The 12361-nt window shown below is 47.4% G+C and overlaps 1 protein-coding gene across 1 annotated transcript; it reads right to left on the reverse strand.

Moving 5' to 3' along the window:
* Positions 1 to 6490: 6490 nt before the first annotated feature.
* On the reverse strand, positions 6491 to 8427 carry LOC100276901 (uncharacterized). Its single transcript, NM_001150600.2, has 2 exons — positions 8056 to 8427; positions 6491 to 7165 (listed from the first exon to the last, which is right to left on the reverse strand). The coding sequence occupies exons 1-2, from the start codon at positions 8258 to 8260 to the stop codon at positions 6828 to 6830; spliced, it is 543 nt and encodes a 180-aa protein (NP_001144072.1). The 5' UTR covers positions 8261 to 8427; the 3' UTR covers positions 6491 to 6827.
* Between the last annotated feature and the right edge of the window lie 3934 nt (positions 8428 to 12361).

Genomic DNA, 12361 nt, shown 5'->3' on the forward strand with positions numbered 1-12361 from the left:
AATGGCTTCAAAGTTGGCAAGGCCGATCCTACACTCTTTACTAAAACTCTTGAAAATGACTTGTTTGTATGCCAAATTTATGTTGATGATATTATATTTGGGTCTACTAACGAGTCTACATGTGAAGAGTTTAGTAGGATCATGACACAGAAATTCGAGATGTCGATGATGGGGGAGTTGAAGTATTTTCTAGGATTCCAAGTCAAGCAACTCCAAGAGGGCACCTTCATTAGTCAAACGAAGTACACTCAAGACATTCTTGCTAAGTTTGGGATGAAGGATGCCAAACCCATCAAGACACCCATGGGAACAAATGGGCATCTCGACCTCGACACGGGAGGTAAGTCCGTGGATCAAAAGGTATACCGGTCGATGATTGGTTCATTGCTTTATTTATGTGCATCTCGACCGGACATTATGCTTTCCGTTTGCATGTGTGCAAGATTCCAATCCGACCCTAAGGAATCCCACCTTACGGCCGTAAAACGAATCTTGAGATATTTGGCTTATACTCCTAAGTTTGGGCTTTGGTACCCTCGGGGATCCACATTTGATTTGATTGGTTATTCGGATGCCGATTGGGCGGGGTGCAAAATCAATAGGAAGAGCACATCGGGGACTTGCCAGTTCTTGGGAAGATCCTTGGTGTCTTGGGCTTCAAAGAAGCAAAATTCGGTCGCTCTTTCCACCGCCGAAGCCGAGTACATTGCCGCAGGTCATTGTTGCGCGCAATTGCTTTGGATGAGGCAAACCCTGCGGGACTACGGTTACAAATTAACCAAAGTCCCTTTGCTATGTGATAATGAGAGTGCAATCAAAATGGCCGACAATCCCGTCGAGCATAGCCGCACTAAGCACATAGCCATTCGGTATCATTTTCTTAGGGATCACCAACAAAAGGGGGATATCGAGATTTCTTACATTAACACTAAAGATCAATTAGCCGATATCTTTACCAAGCCACTTGATGAACAATCTTTTACCAGACTTAGGCATGAGCTCAATATTCTTGATTCTAGAAATTTCTTTTGCTAGCTTGCACACATAGCTCATTAGAATACCTTTGATCATATCTCTTTTATATGCTATGACTAATGTGTTTTCAAGTCTATTTCAAACCAAGTCATAGGTATATTGAAAGGGAATTGGAGTCTTCGGCGAAGAAAAAGGCTTCCACTCCGTAACTCATACTTCGCCATCACTCCGAGCAACTCTCTCTTCTTTGGGGGAGAAATGAGCATCAAGGAAAAGGACTTCATCCTTGAGGGAGAGAGTAAAAGCTCAAAAGCAAAAGGACCGGACCTCGTCTTTGGTATAATCTTAACTCATTTTCTTATGACCAAAGGGGAAGAAATTACTTCAAGGGCTCTAATGATTCCGTTTTTGGCGATTCATGCCAAAAAGGGGGAGAAATGAGCCCAAAGCAAAAGGACCGCACCACCACCACCAAATTCAAAAACTTAGTGCTTTCCAAAAGTCTTTATCATTTGGTATCCTATTGTGTTCAAAAGGGGGAGAAAGTAATATTTCAAAAATGGTATATCAAAACCCTCTTGAACACTAAGAGGTGGATCTCTTTTAGGGGGAGTTTTGTTTAGTCAAAGGAAAAGCATTTGAAATAGGGGGAGACAATTTCAAATCTTGAAAATGCTTTGCAAACTCTTATTCATGTACCTATGACTATTTGCAAAAGATCTTTGAAATGGATTTACAAAAAGAATTTGCAAAAACAAAACATGTGGTGCAAACGTGGTCCAAAATGTTATATAAGAAAGAAACATTCCTTGCATATCTTGTAAGTAGTTATATTGGCTCAACTCCAAGTAACCTTTGCACTTACATTATGTAAACTAGTTCAATTATGCACTTCTATATTTGCTTTGGTTTGTGTTGGCATCAATCACCAAAAAGGGGGAGATTGAAAGGGAATTAGGCTTACACCTAGTTCCTAAATAATTTTGGTGGTTGAATTGCCCAACACAAATATTGGACTGACTAGTTTGCTCTAGTGTATAAGTTATACAGGTGCAAAAGGTTCACATCTAGCCAATAAAAAGACCAAGTGCTGGATTCAATAAAGGAGCAAAGGGGCAACCGAGGGCACCCCTGGTCTGGCGCACCGGACTGTCCGGTGTGCCACCGGACAGTAAACAGTACCTGTCCGGTGCACCAGGGGACTCAGACTCCAACTCTTCACTCTCGGGAATTCTCGGAAGCCGGCGCGCTATAATTCACCGGACTGTCCGGTGTGCACCGGACATGTCCGGTGCTCCAAGGAAGCTCGGCCTCCTGAACTCGCCAGCCTCGGGTTCGCGCGGCAGCCGCTCCGCTAAAATTCACCGGACTGTCCGGTGTGCACCGGACTGTCCGGTGTGCCAGCGGAGCAACGGCTCTCTGCGGCGCCAACGGCTCCCTGCGCAGCATTAAATGCGCGCGCAGCGCGCGCAGACGTCAGGGCTGCCCATACCGGTGCACCGGACATCAAACAGTGCATGTCCGGTGTGCACCGGACACCCAGGCGGGCCCACAAGTCAGAAGCTCCAACAGCTAGAATCCAACGGCAGTGATGACGTGGCAGGGGCACCGGACTGTCCGGTGTGCACCGGACTGTCCGGTGCGCCATCGAACAGAAGCCTCCAGCCAACGGTCAAGTTTGATGGTTGGGGCTATAAATACCCCAACCACCCCACATTCATTGCCATCCAAGTTTTCCACTTCTCAACCACTTACAAGAGCTAGGCATTCAATTCTAGACACACCCAAAGAGATCAAATCCTCTCCAATTCCACACAAACCCTAAGTGACTAGTGAGAGTGATTTGCCGTGTTCATTTGAGCTCTTGCGCTTGGATCGCATTCTTTCTTTCTCTTTTGTTCTTGTGATCAACACTCAATTGTAACCGAGGCAAGAGGCACCGATTGTGTGGTGGCCCTTGCGGGGAAGTTTTGTTCCCGGTTGATTGAGAAGAAGGAAAGCTCACTCGGTCCGAGGGACCGTTTGAGAGAGGGAAGGGTTGAAAGAGACCCGGCCTTTGTGGCCTCCTCAACGGGGAGTAGGTTTGCAAGAACCGAACCTCGGTAAAACAAATCCGCGTGTCACTCTCCTTATTTGCTTGCGATTTGTTTTGCCCCCTCTCTCGCGGACTCGTTTATATTTCTAACGCTAACCCGGCTTGTAGTTGTGTTTATATTTGTAAATTTCAGTTTCGCCCTATTCACCCCCCTCTAGGCGACTATCACCCCCCGTTGGGGCGCTGGGGACGTCGATTCGCTCGACAGCCGACGAAGCGCGGCCTCCCGCTCGGCCTTAGTTGCCCCGCCTCCTCCTCCGATGGCGGGGGAGAGGACGGGGCGAGCTCGAATGTTGTTCTTCCACCACGCGGGGAAGACGTCGTCGAATCCGCCGCCGGTGGGCGGGTTGTCGGCCGCCATTGTCGTCGTCGCGCGGCGGTGGAAGGAGTATCATGTCGTAGCTGCCGTCGAGGGACATGAACTCAAGACTCCCGAAACGGAGCACCGTCCCAGGTTGGAGAGGTTGTTGGAGACTGCCCATCTGGAGCTTGACGGGAAACTGCTCGTCAACACGCAGCAGGCCCCTACCTGGCGCGCCAACTGTCGGCGTCTCGAGACCGGGGGGTCCCTAAGCCGACGAGTGAGTGTGACGCGTGCCCCAGCCCAGATGGGTCGAGCGCGTGGGCGAGCGCAAAGGGGGGAAGCGAGGTGGCCGGAGACGGGTGTGAGAGAGGTGGAAATCCCGCGGCCTTCGTGTTCGTCCCGCGCCCAGGTCGGGTGCGCTTGCAGTAGGGGGTTACAAGCGTCCACGCGGGTGAGGGAAGCGAGCGGCCCCAAGAGAGCGCCTGTCCCGTCCTCGTCCCCGCGCGGCCAACCTTCCCTAAGAAGGCCCTGGTCCTTCCTTTTATAGGCGTAAGGAGAGGATCCAGGTGTACAATGGGGGTGTAGCAGAGTGCTACGTGTCTAGCGGGGGAAGAGCCAGCGCCCTAAGTACATGCCAATGTGGCAGCCGGAGAGATTTTGGCACCCTGCTGGTGTGATGTCGTGGCTGTCGGAGGAGCAACGGAGCCTGGCGGAGGGACAGCTGTCGGAGCGGTTGGGTCCTTGCTGACGTCCCCCTGCTTCCGTAAGGGAGCTGAGAGCCGCCGTCGTCACAGGGCTAGCGGGGCGCCATCATTGCCTATCTGGCGGAGCTAGCCAGATGGGACACCGGTCTTGTTCTCTGCGGCCCGAGTCGGCTCGGGGTAGGGTGATGATGGCGCTTCCTGTTGACGTGGTGGGCCTGTGCCCTAGGTCGGGCGACGTGGAGGCTCCTCCGAAGCCGAGGTCGAGTATGTCCTTCATGGCCGAGGCCGAGTCCGAGCCCTTGGGTCGGGCGAGGCAGAGGTCGTCGGCAGAGGCCAGGGCGGTGTCCGAGCCCTGGGGTCGGGTGAAGCGGAGTTCGTCGTCTTCTGGGGCTGAGCCCGAGTCCGAGCCCTGGGTCGGGTGGAGCGGAGTTCGCCGTCTTCCGGGGCTGAGCCCGAGTCCGAGCCCTGGGTCGGGCGGAGCGGAGTTCGCCGTCTTCCGGGCCTTAGCCCGAGTCCGAGCCCTGGGTCGGGCGGAGCGGAGTTCGCCGTCTTCCGGGTCTTAGCCCGAGTCCGAGCCCTGGGTCGGGCGGAGCGGAGTTCGCCGTCTTCCGGGTCTTAGCCCGAGTCCGAGCCCTGGGTCGGGCGGAGCGGTGTTCGCCGTCTTCCGGGCCTTAGCCCGAGTCCGAGCCCTAGGTCGGGCGGAGCGGAGTTCGCCGTCTTCCGGGCCTTAGCCCGAGTCCGAGCCCTGGGTCGGGCGGAGCGGAGTTTCCTATGGCGCCTTTGGCAAGGCCTGACCGCCTGTCAGTCTCACTCTGTCAAGTGGCACTGCAGTCGGAGTGGCGCAGGCGGCGCTGTCCTTCTGTCAGACCGGTCAGTGGAGCGGCGAAGTGACGGCGGTCACTTCGGCTCTGCCGGGGGCGCGCGTCAGGATAAAGGTGTCAGGCTACCTTTGCGTTAAATGCTCCTGCGACTCGGTCGGTCGGCGCGGCGATTTAGTCAGGGTTGCTTCTTAGCGAAGGCAAGGCCTCGGGCGAGCCGGAGATGTGTCCGCCGTTAAAGGGGGGCCTCGAGCGAGACGGAAACCCCTCGGGGTCGGCTGCCCTTGCCCGAGGCTAGGCTCGGGCGAGGCGTGATCGAGTCGCTCGTATGGACTGATCCCTGACTTAATCGCACCCATCAGGCCTCTGCAGCTTTATGCTGATGGGGTTACCAGCTGAGAATTAGGCGTCTTGAGGGTACCCCTAATTATGGTCCCCGACAGCTCATGAGTCAGTTCAAGCTAAAATACTGGCCCATCTCGTTGGAAAATATAAACAAATTGAGTCGAGCCGAGCCACTAATAAGCCAGGTCAAATGAGTTGTTGAGCTTTTCATCTAGTCCTAAGGTGTTCTCCAGCAGTTTACTCATCATCTTCTTCTATTTCAAACTCCACTCTATCAACAATACAATCTACGGCGCAAAACTGTCTTGCACAACCATATACATGATATGTTAGCCATAGTCTAATCAAGAGTTGCAAAGGAAGTTAGACAAGGTGAGTCGTTATCACCAAACTTGTCCAATTTTCTGGTGAATTGTCTCGTAAGGATGATACTTAAAGCACAAACAAATGGATTGGTATTTAGACTAGTGGATCATATATAATATCGAATGGGGTGGCAATTCTTCAATACTTATGACACATTTATCTGTTGCCTAAAACAATTGTAGGCAAGTTGGACAAAATCACAAGAACTTTCTTTTGGCAGGGAGAAAGTATTAAGACCGCCTCCAACAATTTACTTATATGATCATACAAAACATTATTTTGCACTGGGTAATATACTGTTCGCAGAGTAGAGTTTGAATATGAGGATGTGAATAGGTAAGCTGTTAGAGATGGTCTAAAAGAATATCATCTAATTAAATAAGAAAAAATATGAAAAGTAAGAAAGGTGCCATGAGCTTAAAGAATTTAAGGAAGATGAATGTTACTTTACTTCGTAAATGGCGGTGAAATCTAGAAAAGAAGAGATTTAGCAAGACATTGTTAAATTCAAATACTTGTAAATAGATGCATTTACAATGTAAAGCATAAATACAATGATTCCTCTGTTTGGTATGATTTATCCAAGGTAAAGGACATTTCAATTGCGATTGAAATCGATGGCCTGCTGCCCGCAAAGCTACCAGTCACTCAACCAAGCAGGCCCTTTCTACAATCTGAGCTTCACCATTTGTATTGCACAATCTAGTTTAGTATAACGGCCCCTGAGATCATAGTACCATACCATTTCAGCCAGCCCTCACAAAATAACAGTTTCAAATCACAACTAGACCCCAACCACATTATCAATAGGGTGACGGTAAAACCATGTGAACAGAAATGGCAATTATCTACAGAAGGGCTAATGCCAGTAAGATGAAAGAACTTAAGAACTGCAGGCAATCTCTTCTTTATTGCCACCACCCCCAGACAATTACTTTTCTCCTTTTTAGAACATCCAGGAAATAATGAACAATGTAATCCTATGACCATCCCAAGTACAACACACAACAGTGTTCACAAAGAACAATGAAAGTACACTACAAACTGAACATAAATTTACTATGAACAATAAGGCCCCATGGCGTGTAAAGAGAGTCGAGTCCAACCAGGAACTCATTTGTTTCCTCATCATCTCGAGCTCGTAGTATCCAACACCATCCACTGGTTTTACAATGAGATCTATTGCTACACATAGTATCCAACACCATCCACTGGTTTTACTACTTTAGACGTGCCTTGGCATTCTCGGGTCTCCATCCTAGTTCCCGAGCCCTTCGCTCCCACAAAGAAGTCAGTTTCTTTTGTTGGACCAATGCTTCCGCTGAGTTCTCCCTAGTTTCTTCACAGGTATCCATGCCTGAGCTGCATTTGTCAGCTTCCTTCTGATACTGTGAAGCTAACTTTTTGGCCTCGAGCAACTTAACATCGGCCTCTTGCTGAGCTTGTGTTGCCTCCTCTTCTCTCTGTTTTAGTTCTTCTACAAGCAGCTCTGTGAAACTCTTTTCTGTCTCTTCACCAGATGCGCGACTCTTGACCCCTTTGAAGTGTTTAGCACAATCTGAAAACATGGGAAGGCGCCAGTTTCAGCTAAAGCACAGTAATCACAAACTGGGCGGTATGGTTAAGGACACTGAATGTTCAAAACAACTCCACTTTGTCATGTTTGAGCGTCTGTCTCAACCAAAGACATAACCAGACCCCTACCTTTCTTGAGAAGATGATTTGAATATATCATGGCATAATGGTAAAGATCTACTTTGAGAAATGGTTTTATTGTTGTCTAGCTCTCGGCATTGCTTGGAATGCCAGTTGCGCATAACATAAAAATGCACACAGAACAAAAAGGGACAAATGACACATCACTTGCAAGCTGAAACCATTCTGGAAGACAGTGGCATATGACATGAATAAATACTAATAAAAGGAGAAGACAATGAATAAAGGTTTTTTTTACGTCCCCTGGTTAGCATCTAGACACCCTTTCAGGGTAATGATTCAGCTATAGTTTTTGGAGCACACTGGAGGCTCTTATTCAAGTTGTAGGATATGTAGGCCAGTTTGACACTTGACTGACGGGATCAACTTACAGGTTACAACTTACAACAGCACAAACAATGAAAACCCACAGCAGGTAGATTCTAATTTTAGTAGTCATAAACACATGATATTTGTATCTAGTAGTAACTATTAACAATAACAACAACATGTTACCATACCCAGATGCCGAACCGAAGTATCATCCACTGACCGTATAATATATATGTGTTGCGCACAGCAAAACCCAATTCTAACTCCTAAATCGCTGCTGCTGCGTAAGCACTGCTCGCAGTACAGACAAGGGCAGCACAAAAGCACAGAGAAGAACAAGATCCAATCGCGTCGGTCGGATCTAAAAAAAAGAGCGGAGCGCCAAGATCTGAGGAGGCAGCGAGGGGGGCGGAGGCGCACCTTCCGGAAGGTCGAGGAGCGGGCGCGCGTCGCAGTTGCAGTCGCAGGCGGGGCACGCGGCCGCCGCCGTGAGCACCTCCGCGGCGTGCCAGTAGAGCTGCGGGCCGACGATGTAGGCGGCGAGGCCGAGCCCAAGCAGCGCCACCAGTGCGGTCACCAGCGCCGGGCTCGGGCCCCACGCTGACGGCGCCCCGCCTCCCGCCATTGGACAGCCGCGCGAGCGGGTTGTGGGGGTGGGGTAGGTGGAATGGTGGATGCACCAGTGGAGGAAGGGGCGAGTCGCCGGAGCCGGGTGTTAAAAGGAGATGTTCAGTGGAGGCGGAACGGACGCGCGAGTGGAGTGGAGAGTGGAAACGGGGCACGAACCTGAAATGCTGCAGCGGGTGGTGACCTGGTGGGTTTGGCGGAACCCAGGCTGACGCTGACCGTGACCAGGGATGGCAACGGGAATTCTCGTTCTCCGTCCCCAACTCCCCGTCATGCAACCATATGAACATAGTATTAGAAAAAATACAAATATTACCATGGTGCACACATGTTGTACATGAAAATACAATAAATTATAAGGGCCACTACCGGCAAGCAATCAACCAAGGCTAGCTAGCCGGTCATGGAGGCTAAGGCTGTAGTTAGAGATGGTAATGGATCACGATCTAGATGCTCCTTCACAAAAAGTTAGGGCTATTAAATAATTTTAGTTCAAAAATAAATAGTAATAGGTATGATCCTAATTCGATTTGATCCTTAAAGTTTATAGTATAAAATCTAGAGCCCATTACCATCCCTAACTGTAGGATATCTTGCCTACGTTGGAAGATGGTCAGGCAGTAGCCTTATGAAGGGATAACTACGACATCACATGCATTGAATGTGATATTATGTGCACTCCTTTGCTCTAATACGCGCATAGAGGGCAAGTGTACCTGGAGCTACTATGTGAGCATAGTTTAATTTATATCACCACTAGAAAAGTGTTTATATGTTGCTACAGTTTTCATTTATAAGTATATAGTATAAAATATAAAGACGTGTGTTTTGTTGGCTAGATGGATGTGAATGTGGATTTAGAACAAAAATCCAATGTTTGAATCCCTATTTGTGTATATAATTTTAGCCTTTTACCATTTAAATATGGGAGAGAACGACGACGGTGGAAACCATAGAAAGTGGTGCAGAAAATTGATGCTTTTGTATATAGAGACTTTGAGACAGGAGATTCTGCCTATCATAGCATTGAGAGAATCCTTATTGCTAGTGAGGGACAGGGGTTCATGCTTATAATACAAGGTACAAGAAATCGTTAATATGCTAAGGGCATACTAACATATGCATAACTCATCTAAATTATCACTTTAGCGCACGCCTATAGCAAGATACGCGATCGCAATCCAGTGACAGGACATGGGCTATTGGCCTATGATAGGTAGGGCAATAGGATGCATATACATATAACACTACCACTCTTATGGACGATAAGAGGGGTGGTATAGATCATCATTTAATTGAGATTGAAAACATCTATCTCTCCACAAGAGTCCCAATCAAGATCCACAAAACCCAAGCTAAGGGACTTGAAGCAATTCATCTAAGGGTCTGTTCAGTTCATAGGGATTGGCCACTCGAAACTATTACTAGCCAGATTGCCTATCTAATTTATATAAGATTTGATTAGCTAAAACTATTTTAGGGTGAATTCTGGCATAAATTAATAGGGCCTAAGGACTACTCACGGGAGCTGCTCGCCGAAGGCGGTGACCTCCAGCGCCACCCCACGGTTGTAGGCCACAGAAGCCGCCTCCGCGAGGGCAGCACACCATCCATGCTGATGTCAACCCGTCGACATGGCTGTGGCGAGAGAAGTAGAAGCTGCCCATTGTCATGCTGAAGTGCATCCAGTTCCTCCGGCCATGCACTTTCGACACCCCCAACGACCCCTAGCGCGGAAGGATCCCCTTCGACGGCTCAGAAATCCAACGGTGCAGTAATGCGCACCACTCTTTGTCTCACTCCTTGCGTGCGCTTGCTTTCTTGGACTAGGAATCACCTGCATCTATGTGCAATTTCTATATATTAAAGCAGGCCCCGACGCTCCAAATCTAGCTACGCCACGTCGGTCATTTTTCTCAAACCGTTTGATTGCATACCTGTGATATATCCTGTCGTCCACGTGTAACGTGTTCCTCTCTATTCAACCAGTCTTCTCCGACGCGGACTCCTCACCTTCCTTTTTTTAATTGTACACATGATTTCTCTGGAATCCACATGCCCTGGACTCTTCTAGCAAGCACCCGATTCACCTCTTCCTGGTGTGCCAAATCCTTGACGTGCCTCAGCCGGCTGCAACCCCAGAAACTCCATTCCAAATTGCAGGGGGCAAATTGTGGGGGAAGAGACGAAGGGGTGCAGGCTTATTATTTTTCCAACCATGGCTGCGACACACATTAGCACGAGCGACGCCATATGGTACTCGCCTGTTGCAGCAGGTGTCGCCGTGCGCGCGGGCGGTGGTGGCGAGTGGGCGGGTTGCTCCTGTGTTTTCGCGCACTGCAAATTGGGGCGACAGACGGATGAGTATGTCCTGTCTTCAACTCCAGACTCTGCGATCGATGGAGGTTTGATCGATGGAGGTTTGTTTGATCGATGGAGGTTTGATCGATGGTATATCCAACGTACACCAGTGTGTATTCATCTACCTTATCCAACTGTATTCATATAGGCGCTAAACAACATCAACCGTAAGTGGATCAATTGGCTAGGCATAGAAATAGATGTTACTCTGTTACTGAATACTGTCCTTTTTTCTGCACCATTTGTTCATTTTAATAAAAAATCGTTCTGTCCCTGCAAATTTTAGTTAAAAATGGCTTCTTATTTGTGCTTTATACTATCCGCTGGTGCAAAAATGGAACAAATTCATTCTAACATGCTCGCCCGCAGCATCCGACGGTCGACGTAGCAGGTGGTTCCGCGGTATTCCCATGTGTGCCTATGCATCAGACAATCTTTTGTGCCTATGCATCTATGTATATATCTCAAATGTTGATAAACTATCTATTACCAATTCTTAACCGTTACAACCTAAAATCAGATAGCTTTTTGTTCCTGTCAATCGACAACATATGCCAGGTAATTTACCATCTTTCTTTATTCATTCATTTTCTCTAAAAAGAGTATTTTTATAATATTATTATAATAAATATTACAATACTTACATGCGCGCGCAAGGCGCGCGCCAGTTACTAGTGTGGATTAATTTCTAGATATCTGTTCATGAGAATGCAGGCTTTCCATTCCACGGTATGCTTTGTTGTCAGAATAGAAGTTTTTTTATCCATGTAAATTTAAAAAACCTACAAAATTTACACAATTACTTTGGAACTACAACCTTTTGGACATATATAACATTGATTGCTGCAATACTAGAACCATCGGTTCTTGCAAAACTAGAGATTTTCAGGCAAAATTAAAACTTGTAGTTCTACAGCGAACAATGTATGTTCTCAAAGTAACATCTGGAAATAAAATAGCAACTTTGTTATTAGTGTTAGACCATTGAAGGTCTACAAACACGAATGTGGTGGTGTTGTGTTGCAATTATTTACTTGGCATGACTTTCTAGTGCGGTGACTGTAATTTCACTTAGTGTTTAGCTTGTGTGTTAATACGGGTTGACATGGGCTTTTGAAAAAGAGCTTTAAATGACATTAGGGAAAACAAATTTCTTAACGAACTACTGATTTTGCTGCAAGGTTCTTTAAATGATATTAGAAGTGTTGATGCCTTCTCTTGGACAAATTGTCTGGATCTTCGCACTCCCACTATGCTGACTAATTCCACTCTGTCCAGCTCAAGGTTCTATATCTTGTGGATTTTAGTAATTATTAGAAACGTCATCAATGCAAAAACTTATCGGTTACAATCAGCTTATAGGTTATCAAGTGCAGACCACTTTGGCCCCTGAGATAGATCAGTTCGGGGCCATGCACAACAACATGGTTATTTGTAAATTACTAGCAATGCCATGGTCTGTTCATGCCCCACAGTTTGCCATGTAAGGATAGGCAGGTTTGACCGGCCTAGGCATGTGTTTGTTTTGTAGCCACAACTATGGCAATAAAATTTCTCTAGATGTGTATGTTTCACTCGTCAATGACTTGTAAAAGTGTACCAATATTTTCTTAGGCATTGCCAATATGTGACAAAGAATTTGAGCGTAAAACCATAGACATTGTGGCATAAAATATATGACAATTTTTAGCACCTTAGATATACAACCAAACATGCTCTATAACTTTCCATTTCTTAA

This window comes from Zea mays, chromosome 1 (assembly GCF_902167145.1).
Source record: "Zea mays cultivar B73 chromosome 1, Zm-B73-REFERENCE-NAM-5.0, whole genome shotgun sequence".
In the NCBI taxonomy this organism is placed as follows: Eukaryota; Viridiplantae; Streptophyta; class Magnoliopsida; order Poales; family Poaceae; genus Zea; species Zea mays.

Coding starts and splice junctions, on each gene's coding strand:
- LOC100276901 (NM_001150600.2), bottom strand. CDS start 8,260: ATGGCGGGAGGCGGGGCGCCGTCAGCGTGGGGCCCGAGCCCGGCGCTG. Junction 7,166..8,055: donor GCTCCTCGACCTTCCGGAAG/GTGCGCCTCCGC, acceptor CCATGTTTTCAG/ATTGTGCTAAACACTTCAAA.